General features: G+C 42.1%; 1 protein-coding gene across 25 annotated transcripts in view; it reads left to right on the forward strand.

The window, feature by feature from the left end:
- Positions 1 to 12490, forward strand: part of AFDN (afadin, adherens junction formation factor) — a 144567-nt gene that overhangs the window by 70859 nt on the left and 61218 nt on the right. For all 25 annotated transcript variants that reach the window (XM_087865657.1, XM_087865656.1, XM_087865655.1 and 22 more), the window contains 3 exons: positions 4008 to 4102; positions 5151 to 5413; positions 10803 to 10872. In XM_087865657.1, coding sequence (XP_087721783.1) covers positions 4008 to 4102; positions 5151 to 5413; positions 10803 to 10872 — 428 coding nt within the window. The remainder of the gene's footprint in view (positions 1 to 4007; positions 4103 to 5150; positions 5414 to 10802; positions 10873 to 12490) is intronic.

Here is a 12490-nt window from a genome sequence, read left to right on the forward strand (position 1 = left end):
TTTTTGTAGGGAACTAGTGTATTACATTATGACCAGGTTTTAGGGTGTTGCTTAGGATTCTCCTTGTTTTCCTGGTTGAAATTTGTTTCTTATTGTTAGCAAAGATGTAATTTTTACTCAGAACATGTTTCTCAAACTTGTGTATCTCTGTCATCTTTAGTAGTACAGCTAGTTTTTAGTTTTATGGAAATACTTTGTGTGTTTTTATGTCGTCAGTGTTATTTTTTTACCTGTTGAATGTAACAGATGCTTTCCCATACTGTATAAAGTTTACCCACCTTTTAGCATCTTGTATTTGTTTGTTGAATTATCTCCAAACTGATGGTACAGATTTTCATTGGATATTAACTGAACTTGGAGTTTTGGTTTTTGTTCTTTTTAAACAAATTTATAAACAAGTGATATTTATCACCTATTTTGGTACTCATATATGCATGGAGTCTAAGACCTGTTTTTATTGTTTTTTTATTCCTCAAAAGGATTCTTTAATGTTTTCATGTGTTTGTTAATTTCATACTGCGAAGTAATGGAAACTAGAGAGAAAATGGCGTTTCCTTTTTTACCTGGTGTGTATAAAAAATGCATAGAATAAACTCATCAAAACTTTGACCAAAGTGCTTTTAGTTCTCCAGTTGTATTTGACGAGAGCTAGTTTGTTTTTCTGAATAGAGTTAGTAAAAATATGCTCTAAGCCCTGTGCTTCAGTAAGCTTCAGAAATTTGATAGTTTCTTAACTGTTATTTGATTCACCAAAATATGAACTCTGTGGGGGATGTGAATGTGTGTTCAATTTCTCACCATGCCTGGGACATGGGAAACGCTCAGCGCTCTTTAAATGAACGAGTTCCTCCCCTAAGTGGCATGGTGAAACGACACTTAGCACCACACACTAACTCCATCCGGGGTTCACGAGGGGAGCAAGCAAAGGCAGAAGCAGAGTTGGAGGCATAGAATTGTAAAAAAAAAAAAAAAAAAAAAAAAGTGTTCTTTAAAAAATGTCCTTATGCTATGTTCATAATGGTCTATTTCCCCTTAATATTTAGAATACTAAAGAAAGTTTCCAGTTATAGCTCAAATTTTAAAAAAAAGCAGAAAAACAAGATACAGAACAATGTGAATAGTAACTTAGGGGTACCAGAGTTGGAAAGTAAAATTCACGACACCCAGAGACATTAGCAATTTTAGATAGAAAACCAGTTTTTTGTGTAAGTGGGCCCCAACGATTGCCCATTTGGCTAGATGCCATGTATTTCATGTGTCAACCCTAAGGAGTATTCTAATGTTGGTGCAAAAAAAAGAAACACGTGTATTGAGTTGCTGAACTATATGTGCATAAAACAAATTTTAAAGGTTGGCCTCTAGGTGGGAGATCAAGGCAGCAAAGAAGGGGTGCTCCCATTGCACCCTCCTGTGCCTCGTAAATGTCAAACCACAGGAAGGGTTATACAGTTTTAGTTGTACATTATGACATAAAGAAAAAACCCAAAAACCCTCTGGTAGAAGCACTATTGTATGTGGGAGGGCTGCTTAGATCTGTGTCTGCTTTTAAAGGTGCTCCAGAGTTTTCATCTGTGGGGAGGAAGGGTGCTCAGGTGCTCTTGTTCAGTTGAGGAAGGGCAGAAAACACAAGGTATTGTTTTAGGCAACACTTTTCTTTGTTCATTAATGCCTGGGAGAAGGGAGTGAGATATTCCAAAAAGAAAGATGTTAGTTATTTGAAGATTACCAGCCTGTGTCTCCCCTTACTCCCGACTCAAACCAAACACCATCGTATCTAGTAAATTCTGTGGCCACCATTAGGGTTATTCAGAACCTGTCCATAAAGGCTTTATCTGTATTTTCTGTTGCTGTGAAGTGTAAGAAAAGAGGGACTGGTAAGCAACTTGCTTCTCGCCCGTGTGTGGGGAGGTTTCCAGTGTAGTGACGTGGGGAGAAAGAAGGACTGCAGGGGAAGTTTGTACTTTCCCCCTTTTTCTTTATACTTGTGAATCTGTTGATACAGAAAAGTACATAATACCCATTTATTAGTCACAAGATACCTTTCAGAAGCACTCAAAATGCAGACGAGTATTAATGTGAATTTTTTCTTTCACCCCTAAACACATATTTTTCATATTCTTGTATTTTTAACTTTGTTTTGAAATAATTGTTCATCATTTATTTGCTTCTTTTGCTTTCTTTGTAATTCATGTGTGTAATTTTCTGTGTAACGGTACTGCTTTCTTTTCTTCATTTTTAGCTACTAATTACTCACCGTTAATAAATTAAATCTTCGTTGAATGTGTACTGTGAACCAGATACTGTACTGAGCACCAGGCTCAAGAGATTTTTTTTTTTTTTTTAATCTAGCCCTAGCCAAGGAGCTCAGAGATGGCGTGGGGTGGGCAAGTAAATGGAAATAATCATGGGCTAGGGTTAGTGGTATGAAGATAATGTAGTCCGTGGTGCTGTGCAAGATGGGAAGAACTCAGTGCTTCCTAACTGGGATTATTTATTAGGACCACTTATGGTTAAAGCAAGCAAAATAGGCAACATCCCTAAGGGTTCTGATGCCTCATTTTGGATCAGGACATGGAGTTGGAGTTAAAAAGCACTTTAAAAAGCACGAATGCTTCTGTTGCCACCCCAGACAATGAGGATACTGTAGCTGTGAAGCATTTAGATGATGAGCCGGTTTTTTCATGCGTATTAGACATTGTGGCTCTCAAACACAGGTTGCTTGCATCCTGATTGACAGGTTTCGGAAATATTTCAGAAGTGGGAAATGTGATTAGAATGTTATTTTGTGTAGTCTACAGTTAACAATTCTAACAGTTTTTATATTCACAATGTGTTTTGTCTGTGAGAGTTCAGACCACACCACAGCTAAGAGATTTTAGTGGTCTAAAATCCACGCACAGTCCCAGTGTTTAACTTCTGAAGCTCTCACAGCCTAATTCCTGGTCCCAGTGACCAGAGATTTTAACTGGCAACTTAATAAGTTGAATCAGTTATTAATGCAATGAAGTAGGTCAGGGAGTCTCTGCGTGGCCCTTTTGGGACTTTGCATACCCACACTAGGTTGGCTCTCACGGCTGGAGATGGTGTCAGGATACATTAATTCTGTGAGGCATGTTTCCTTGTATGTTAACAGCTCTGAAATGAGAACAGATCTCTGACTGACACCCTGTGTTAGGTTGAATATAGTAGGTGAGAAGTGAATCAACATTTGGGTATAAATGAACGGATGTCCTGGCGCTCGTTGTTCTTCCTTCTCCTCCCCACGCCGTCCCCATCTTAGAAGTTCATGCACAGGGAAGTTAAAGATTTCAGCCGTTCACAGAGGTATAAAATGACTCAAAAACAAAAAATTCCTGTGTACCTTTCCGCCCCCACCCCGACACTTGCCACTCCACAAAGCTAAGCACTTTTAATGGTAGTTCTTACTGGAACTTACGGTCAGGAATGGGCACTGGAATCACTTGGGAGATTATTCAGAAGGCTTGTGTTGGCCTCATCCGCAGAAATTTGGGTCCAAAGGTCTGCATGAGCTGTGAGGTTGTGCACTGAAACCTCCATCAGTGACTCCGCCGCGCCCCGTCAGTCTGTGTGGTGCCGTGTGCTGCGCAGGCGGCGAGTTGCTGGGGGAACAGTCTGCTCTGAAGGGAAGGTCCGTGCGTCCGCCTCATAGAATTGCTCTTCAGAATCATTCACAAAAGTCCAGGGCTGCGTGGTGGAGAAATTTCTTTTTATGTGATAAGGAAACGTAGGTTATGGATGATGATGTTAGCACCTTAAATTAGATTAAATAGAAGCTGATGTGTCTGTGTCTTAATTTAAAATGTCTATATCCAGTTAGTTAAATTGCATGATTTAAATTTGGAGAGTTCTTTGAAATGAAACCCTGAGAATTGAGAACTGTTATGTCATTTCTAAGATAACCTTTTGTTTGCTTGCTTTGTTGGCTTGTTTCAAATAACACAAGAACATCAGACTTGGCAGATGAAGCTTTGTTCTTCTTTCCGCAGACGGCTCTGACTCCAGAGATAAGCCCAAGCTTTACCGCCTTCAGTTGAGCGTCACTGAGGTTGGGACAGAAAAGTTCGATGAGAACTCCATCCAGGTGCGCAGACGTGCCGCGGCTCTCGCGCCTTCTGTGGCTCTTACGTTTGGGTGGGAAGGGGCACATGGTTCAGCACCTGCTTCCCGGTAGCCAGGCAGGAATGGACCAGACAGGAAGGACTTTACTTTTAACATAAGTAGCTGCGTCCTCTGGGTCACTTTCCTTTGCCTCAGCACAAACAGAGCAGGCTGTGAAATTATGTCCACTCTTCACCTCTGGAGTCTGACCTGGTCGTGGAGTTCCTCTGAGACTCTTGGCTTTTCTCCAGAAGGTGGTGATGACTGCATGGGTCTTTTTCAGGATTGGGGGAGGTAGCCCGCTGTTGGGTCTGATGCCTGGAGGTGTGGGCATTCCCTGAACGGTAGTTATGATGCTAACCGAATGTGGTTCTCAGGTGCTTAATGAAAACAGCAGAGCGTGTTCTTTAAGTGAGGAAGGCCAGAGTTCTTACCTGATGGAACTCAGCTGACCTCTGGCAGACTGCCCTTCCCCTGTGCTGTCATTTCCCTGTTGCAAATGAGGGGTCAGGTTATTTAGTGTCATTTTCAGTTCTGACATCCCTTCCTTCGGCACAACAGTGAAACATAAATAGAATTTGTAGTCCTACAGATTTATTCTTAATTATCTAATAAATGTTTAAGACGACCATGTGCTTTTCAATTCAGATTTACAGTGTGTCTTAAGTTACTCGATGCTAAACGTAATGTGTTCAATTATTTTGACCCTATTTTGACACTGTTTGTTTATTTTTATACTGTGAGGGGGGATCCACTTAAAAAACACCAAAAATCTAGTTTGTTTTATTATATTTATCATAAAAGAGGAACTCACGGTTTTAAAATGCTGGGTTTTTTGTTTTTGTTTTCAAGTAGGCTCCACACTGGGCGTGGAGCCCAGTGCGGGGGCTTGAACTCATGACTTTGAGATCAAGACGGGAGCTGAGATCAAGAGTCAGCCACTTAACCAACTGAGCCACCCAGATGCCCCCAAAATTCTGTTTTTAAATACCATGTCCTTTATGATGAAAGTTTCTTTGATTTCATTGTAGCTGTTTGGATCAGGAATTCAGCCCCATCACTGTGACCTCACAAACATGGATGGGGTTGTCACCGTCACGCCAAGAAGCATGGATGCTGAGACTTATGTGGAAGGACAGCGCATCTCAGAGACAACCATGCTGCAAAGTGGAATGAAAGTGCAGTTCGGGGCATCACACGTGTTCAAGTTTGTGGACCCCAGCCAGGACCACGCTCTGGCAAAGAGATCTGTGGATGGAGGCCTGACAGCCAAGGGTCCCAGACATAAGCCTGGGTAATTCCTGTCCATTAGCTTTAAGAGTTTAGAGCGGTTTGATTTATGTGTAAAGGAATCTGAATTAGGCATACATCACAGGTTGTTTTATTTTTAAAAATTCGAAGTGTGGTTTGTTGTTCTTGCCGATTTGGGTTGGTTGCAGAGGAAAGAAGAAAGGGGTCTTGACTTGTAAAATTGGAAGTTGTGGCTGGTTTTAGATTAGTTTTAAATTTTGTTTTTTTAGCCAGTAGTTTATTCTTTTATGAAGAACTGTGGTGTTTTATGTAATGATCCCACGTAACTAAAATTTTTGTTGGGGTGTTTTTTTCTGTTAGTAATGATGAAACACACTACGTAACAAGCTCTTTAAGGAATTAAAAATATTTTAGCTCCACCTAGTGCCTTTCTGAGGACTTGCGATGTGGCCCTATTACCAAAAAAAAAAATCCTTACTGATCATCTAATTAAACTTTTGACTGGGGGAGGGAGTAAGACTTCCTTTTTGGTAATGGTAATTTTTTAAAAGACTACGCTGTTTAAGTCCTTTGTCATCCATCTTGCAGGCTGCTAGGGCATGCGTCTTGGGACAGTTGCTGCCATGGCCCTTCCCACAGGCTGTTGAAGGCAGCCAGAAAGTCCACTGAATACGCGGCAGCTCTCTGCCCCAAGAGCACTGCGTGCGTACACTGCGTGTGGGTGGTCTTCTCGCTGCTGCCTGTCCCATAGTTTTGTTCTGTGACCTGCCTTCGGTTAGCCTTCCAGAGCTGGTACTCTGGGGCAGGTGCGAATTGTTAGTTTCTTCGTGTTGGTTGTTTGCCAGTTTCTCGGCATTGTAAACTCTGAGATCATTCCTGGCGGGTTATCAGTTCATTTGGTGTCCATTTTGAATCCTGGTCCAGAAAAAGGATAAAAGGCAGCTAGCACAAGTAAGACTTAATGTCTTTCTCCAAGATGACACTTCGTGGATCATCACACATGTTCCCCTAGGCACCTGGGACGTGGGAAATGTCATGGGCTGATTGAGACCTTCTGTTCCCAGCCGCTCACCTCCAGCTCCACATTTTGGCCAAGGACCTGTCCCTCGGTTCCCAAGGAAAACCAGCGTGGGCCCTGACTCTCAAGAAAGCCCATTTCTGTCTGACGAGTCTTCCACCTTTAAATGGGTTGTATATCTAAACTCATCCTTCCGTTTTGTGTCTGGGAGGACCGGTGGTTTTATATTCCTTTTTTAAGGTTGTATTTACTTATGAGTCACGTCCGCATTTCCTGCCCCTCGTTGTGACCTCTCTTTGGCCCCTTTGCTTCAGCCGACAGTCCTGTTCACATGGTTTCCATTCTAACCCTCCGCTCTTCTTCAGGCCCGCATCTTTCTTTCAGCACCAAACGGGATGACAGGCTCAGTCTTACTTGCCGCTGACCTGTAGGATGTTTGGCCAAAGAAGTCATCATGGGGAATGGTTTCTTCTGGCCTGTTGCACATTGTTTTTCAGTGGTACCTGCGGTTTTTCCCAATCATGCTTCATTCCTGAGTTTTAGATCATACTTATTTTGATGTTATGAGTTGCTGTTTTAGTGATAAGACTGTCCTTGTCCCTTTACCACAGCCCTCAAGTTTTGCTCGGCAAGGTTTTCTGGCTTTCTGTATATGAGGTCCCTCCCCAGTTGTTTTGCCGTTAATGGCTTCTGCTTTGGAGGCCTGCGGGTGTCTGTTCTCATCTTCTTTTTGGCCAAGAGCAGAATCATACTAAGAACATGGCTTACTTTGACGGGAATGTGCTATGAAATTTTATGTTTATTATTACATCTTTTTCTACAAACCTCGTGAAGACTGCTCAGTGGTCGAATATACCAGTACTTACATGTACATCCATTAATTAGAAAGAACTTTCTTTTTTTTAATAAACAGTAATTTTGTTCTATCGTCAAACTGTTATACAAATGGTAGATAACCCTTTTTTTTTTCACAGATGTGTATGTATTTTTTTTTTATTGAGGTATAATTGACGTGTTAGTTTCAGGTGCAAAGCATAATGATTCATTATTTGTATATATTGCTAAGTGATCACCACAGTAAGTCTAGTTACCATCCATCGCCATACATGGGTACTTTTTTTGTTTCTTGTGATGAGAACTTACAAGATTAACTCTCTTGGCAACTTTCAGATATGCAGTACAGTATTAGTAACTAGTTTCCATGTCATATATCACATCTCCATGGCTTATATTTGTAACTGGAAGTTTTTGACCCACCTTACCCACCTGCCACCCCCTGCCTTTGGCAACTACCGATCTGTTCTCTGTGTCTGTGAGCTTCAATTTTATTTGTTTTGTTTTTTTAGATTCCACGTGTAAGTGAGGTAATACAGTATCTGTCTTTCTCTGTTTGGCTTATTTCCCCGAGCACAGTGCTCTCCAGGTCCATCCATGTTGTGCCAATGGCAAACTTCCCTTCTTTCTTATGGCTGAATAACATTCCATTTTATATATGTATATACCTAATACAGATTAGTTATATATATAGACAAATATATTTATATGTTATTTATATGTATGTAAATATAGGTAAACATATATAAATATATAACTAATATATTTTTGATGGAGTCCTTAGGGTTTCCTATAGGTAATAACATGTAATCTGCAAATAGTGACAAATTTATTTCTGCCTTTCCGATTTGGATGCCTCATATTTCTTTTTCTTGCCTAATTGCTCTGGCTAGGACTTCTAATACTGTGTGGAATAAAAGTGGTGAGAGTGGGCATCCTTGTCTTGCTCTTGATCTTAGAGGAAAAGCCTTCAGGTCTTCATCATTGAGTATGATCTGGCTGTGGCCATGTCATGTATGGCCTTTATTATATTGAGGTACATTCCCTTTATATCTGCTTTGTTAAGAGTTCTTATCGTAAACAGATACTAAATTTTGTCAAATGCTTTTTTTGCATCTGTTAAGTTGATCACATGACCTTCATCCTTTATTTTGTTAATATGGTGGAACACATTGACCAATGTGTGGCTGTTGAACCATCCTTGCATCCCTGGACTAAATCCCTCTTGATCTTGGTGTGTGATCCCCTCAATGTAATGTTGAATTCAGTTTGCTAATATTTTGTTGAAGATTTTTGCGTCTGTTCATCAGGAATATTAGCCTATAATTCTCTTTTCTTGTTCCCTTGTCTGGTTTTGGCATCAGGGCAATGCTGGTCTCATAAAATTAGTTTGGAAGAGGTCCCTCCTCTTCTAGTGTTTGGAGAGTTTGAGAAGGATTGGTATTCATTCTTTGAACATTTGGTGGAATTCACCAATAAAGCCATCTGGCCTGGACTTTTGTTTGTTGGGTGGTTTTGATTAATGATTCGATCTCCTTGCTAGTAACCGTCTGTTCAGATTCTCTGTCTCATCATGATTCAGTCTTGGTAGTTTGTATGTTTCTAGGAATTCATCCATTTTTTCTAGGTTGTCCAGTTTGTTGGCATATAGTTGTTTCTAATAGACTGTTAATGTTATTTTGTTTCTGGGTACCAGTTGTAAAGTCTTCTCTTTTAATTTCTGATTTAATTTTATTTATTTCCTTCCCTCTAGTAACTTTGGGCTTTGTTTGTTCTTCTTTTTCTAGTTCCTTGAGGGATACATGATGCATGTGTTCTTAATTGCAGATTTCAGAGTTTGTGTCTTCAAAGCCTTAGTGAATGGTGGCCTAGCAAGATAGCACAATTTGATGTTGATGGTCAGGGTGGGACTTCTGTTGATGCATTTGACGCATTTGTTCACCTCTTCACGTATGTATTCATCCAGCCTGCATTTGTGGAACACCTGTGTCACATGTCACTGTGCTCTGGGCTGAGGTGGCCCAGACATGGTTCTTACCCTCAGTGGTCATACTTAGATAATGTCATTAAAGTAATGAATAAAATCACTTTGCAATCATTTGCATATTCAGAATGCAGTACAAACAGGTCCATGTTAAACCTTAAAGTCTTGTTAGCTTTGGGGGAAAAAATAAAGAGCTTTGCATGGTGTTGAGTAAATTTGTTATTTTAGGATGGTAATTACAAGTGGAGTCAAGGCGGCTTTGGCTGTATTTCTGTGCATCGATAACGCAGAGTTCAGAATAGGTACGGTGTATGTGTAGCTTTGATGGACGACAGAGGGAGGTGAACTGTTGTACTTGTGTTGTCATTATCAGACTCAAAATGACTGCATTTCCCATTCAAACCATTAGAAACCAGGAGAACAGTTTCTGTGTCTTGTGAATATCTTGGTGACAGAGGGTAGGTGACAAAGTATTTAGCTTTTAGTACAAGCTTTTACTTTCTTAGTTTACTGTTTTAAAGTGTGATACTGTTTTGTTTTCCAAGATGATTTTGTTTTCATGGTGATGAGGTAGAGGAAGAATTGGTGCCTGATTGAATTTGAAACATTGTTTTGAACTTGTGCGTAACTGTGGTTTCGTCCTGTAGATGAGGCTTAAATACAAGCTTAAAGTTAGCACAGTGCTGCGAAGCCAGACTGTTGGCTTTCAGATAACAGCAGACATTGTCATTCTTTCTGATTACCTTGGGCAGAAGCCCAGGGAATTTCAGCACTAACCCATCCTGTTGGTTTCCAGGTGTTTTTAGGGTTCTTTTTTTCCCTTTCCTGGGGCCTCTCTCTTGGGCTGGGATTAATGGATTGTATTTACCCTTATTTGTGCCAAAGAACCATAGCTTGCTTCAGGTTATTGACTGTTCAAAATGAGATTTTGTTTATTCTGAATTTTTCATAATGATGGTTTTAAAAGTTTGGTATTTTTAGATATTCTGAAAAATTATTTAAAGTAGAGTAACTCTTGATCTGATTACTAACATTATACAAAAGTTCGCCGTTTCTTTATTATAGCCTAAGTGGTGGTATCCATGAGCTTTTAAAAAATCATCATATTGACTTTTGGAAGATGGCAGCTTTGCTCCTGTGCCTTACCCTCCTTGAGCATGGTTGCCTTCTCTGTGTTAGGAAATGTCTTAAAAGATATGATCCTGAGAGTATTAGTATATCGCAGTAAGAAAAGTTCATAAAGTTGTTTTTTAAAGATTTTATTTATTAGTTAGAGAGAGGGTAGAACAGAGGGAGAGGGGAAAGCAGGCTGCCTGCTGATTAGGGAGCCTGACATGGGACTCGATCCCAGGACCGTGGATCAGGACCCGAGCCGAAGGCAGACGCTTAACAGCTGAGCCATCCAGGCACCCCGAAAAGTTTATAAAGTTTTAACAGCTTTTTTATTCTGTAACTTTATATGCTGAAAATAAAGCAATTTCTTGAGGCTCTTTGAATTGGGATATTTAGCCATTTCTTTTGTATTATTGAGAAAAACAATGTCTTATCATTTGAGAGTTATTAATTCTATGTATTTCTTTTTTTTTATCCTGAAAGAATCGTTCAAGAGACAACTTTTGATTTAGGAGGAGATGTTCATAGTGGAACAGCACTGCCAACAAGCAAGGTAGGTGGTTTATATGACCTGATAGGACTGTGTTTGTGCGGCATCATAGGGCGCCATGGACGAGTTATTGGTAGTGTACTGGTAGGACTATTGCAAAGACAGACTTCACGGTGGTCTCTGAGGGTTGTCCTAATCTGTCGTGCTGTCTCTGCAGTGATATGTAACAGGCCTGGGGCCGGGGAATTGTGCTTTTTCCTCCAAGCAGTGCATCCTAGGCTCATCCTCTGTCTAAGCAGCCCTTCTTGGCCAGGTGACCTCCTAAGATAACGGGCTTTACTGTCATCCATCTGCTAGCTTACCTTCTCTGGCACTTTGCTTCCACAGTTATCCCATATCTTGCATGATCAGGGAATTTGTGGCCTCATTTTGGTTATCTATCGCTCAGTAACTAAACCACCCCACAAGTTGGACTAAAATAAAATAGTACCCATTTTATTTACTGACAGTTGTACAGTGTGGTTTGGACTCGCCAGGGCTGTTTGTTTGCTCGTCTTGCTGGTGGTGACTCGTGTTGCAGCATTCAGCTTCTGGTGGGTTGGTTGGGGGCCTGACAAGACCTCCCTGTCATCTCAGGTTCTCTCCCTGGGACCTCTTGCTTATCTCTCCCTGAGGGCAACCAGATGTTTTGGTGTCTCACAGAATCATGGAATTAACAGGCTTTCTTAGGCTTGGGCCAGGGCTGGTGCCCAGCTTTGATTCCCTCACCTTCCATTGGTTAAAGCCAAACACAGGCTTAGCACAGATTCAGGGAAGGGGCTGCTCTTGGGGGGGGGGGGGGGAGCTGCTCCTGGTGCAGCTGGCCGGGGCCGTGGTGCGGGGCTGCTCTAGGTGTGGGGGGGGGGTGGGGGGAGCTGCTCCTGGTACAGCTGGCTGGGGCCATGGTGCGGGGGCTGCTCTAGGTTGGGGGGGGTGGGGGGGCTGTTCCAGGTGCGGCTGCCCGGGGCCAGGGTGCGGGGGCTGCTCTAGGTAGGGGCAGTGGGGTGGGGGGGGCTGTTCCAGATGCAGCTGGCCGGGGCCAGGGTGCAGCAGCAGCCCCAACATGCTGTAGCGCCTCCTGTTCTTAAACACCCGTCCTGAGCCCTCCAGCTGTTGCCCCAGTTTTCTGCTTCTCTTCGTTGCATGATTTCTTGAGGAGGAAATAATCTCTGCTCCACTTCCTGTCACTTCATCTTCTTCCTGTCGCTCCCATTTGGCTCCTGCCCCTTCATGGGGACTGTGTCATGGGCTCTGCTGACGTCCGGCTTGCCCAGTCCAGTACTCGTTTCCCTCTGTCGGCCTATGACGGGTCAGCACCACTTATGCGGGGCGCTTCCTTACTTCAGCCTCAGGGTGTCGCCCTCCCGATTTCTCCCACCTCCATGCTTGTCCTCCTGGGTCTCATCTGTTGGTGGTACCTCCTCCACGTCTTCCTCCACTTGACCGCTCACCTTCGTTTCAGACCTGTAGGGCCCCTTCTCTCCTGTGTGTACGTGTTCCCAGGTGACCTTATGCAGTAGGGGAGTTACAGTACATCTACACAGTAATTATTCTTGACTGTATCTTTGGCCCTGACCTCTGCAGACTCCAAAGGCTTGCGTGATACAGCTGTGGTGACGTCTAAGACGTATTTCAAGTTTAA

Source organism: Ursus americanus, chromosome 11, assembly GCF_024610735.1.
Source record: "Ursus americanus isolate L20-20 chromosome 11, mUrsAme1.1.p, whole genome shotgun sequence".
Taxonomy (NCBI): Eukaryota; Metazoa; Chordata; class Mammalia; order Carnivora; family Ursidae; genus Ursus; species Ursus americanus.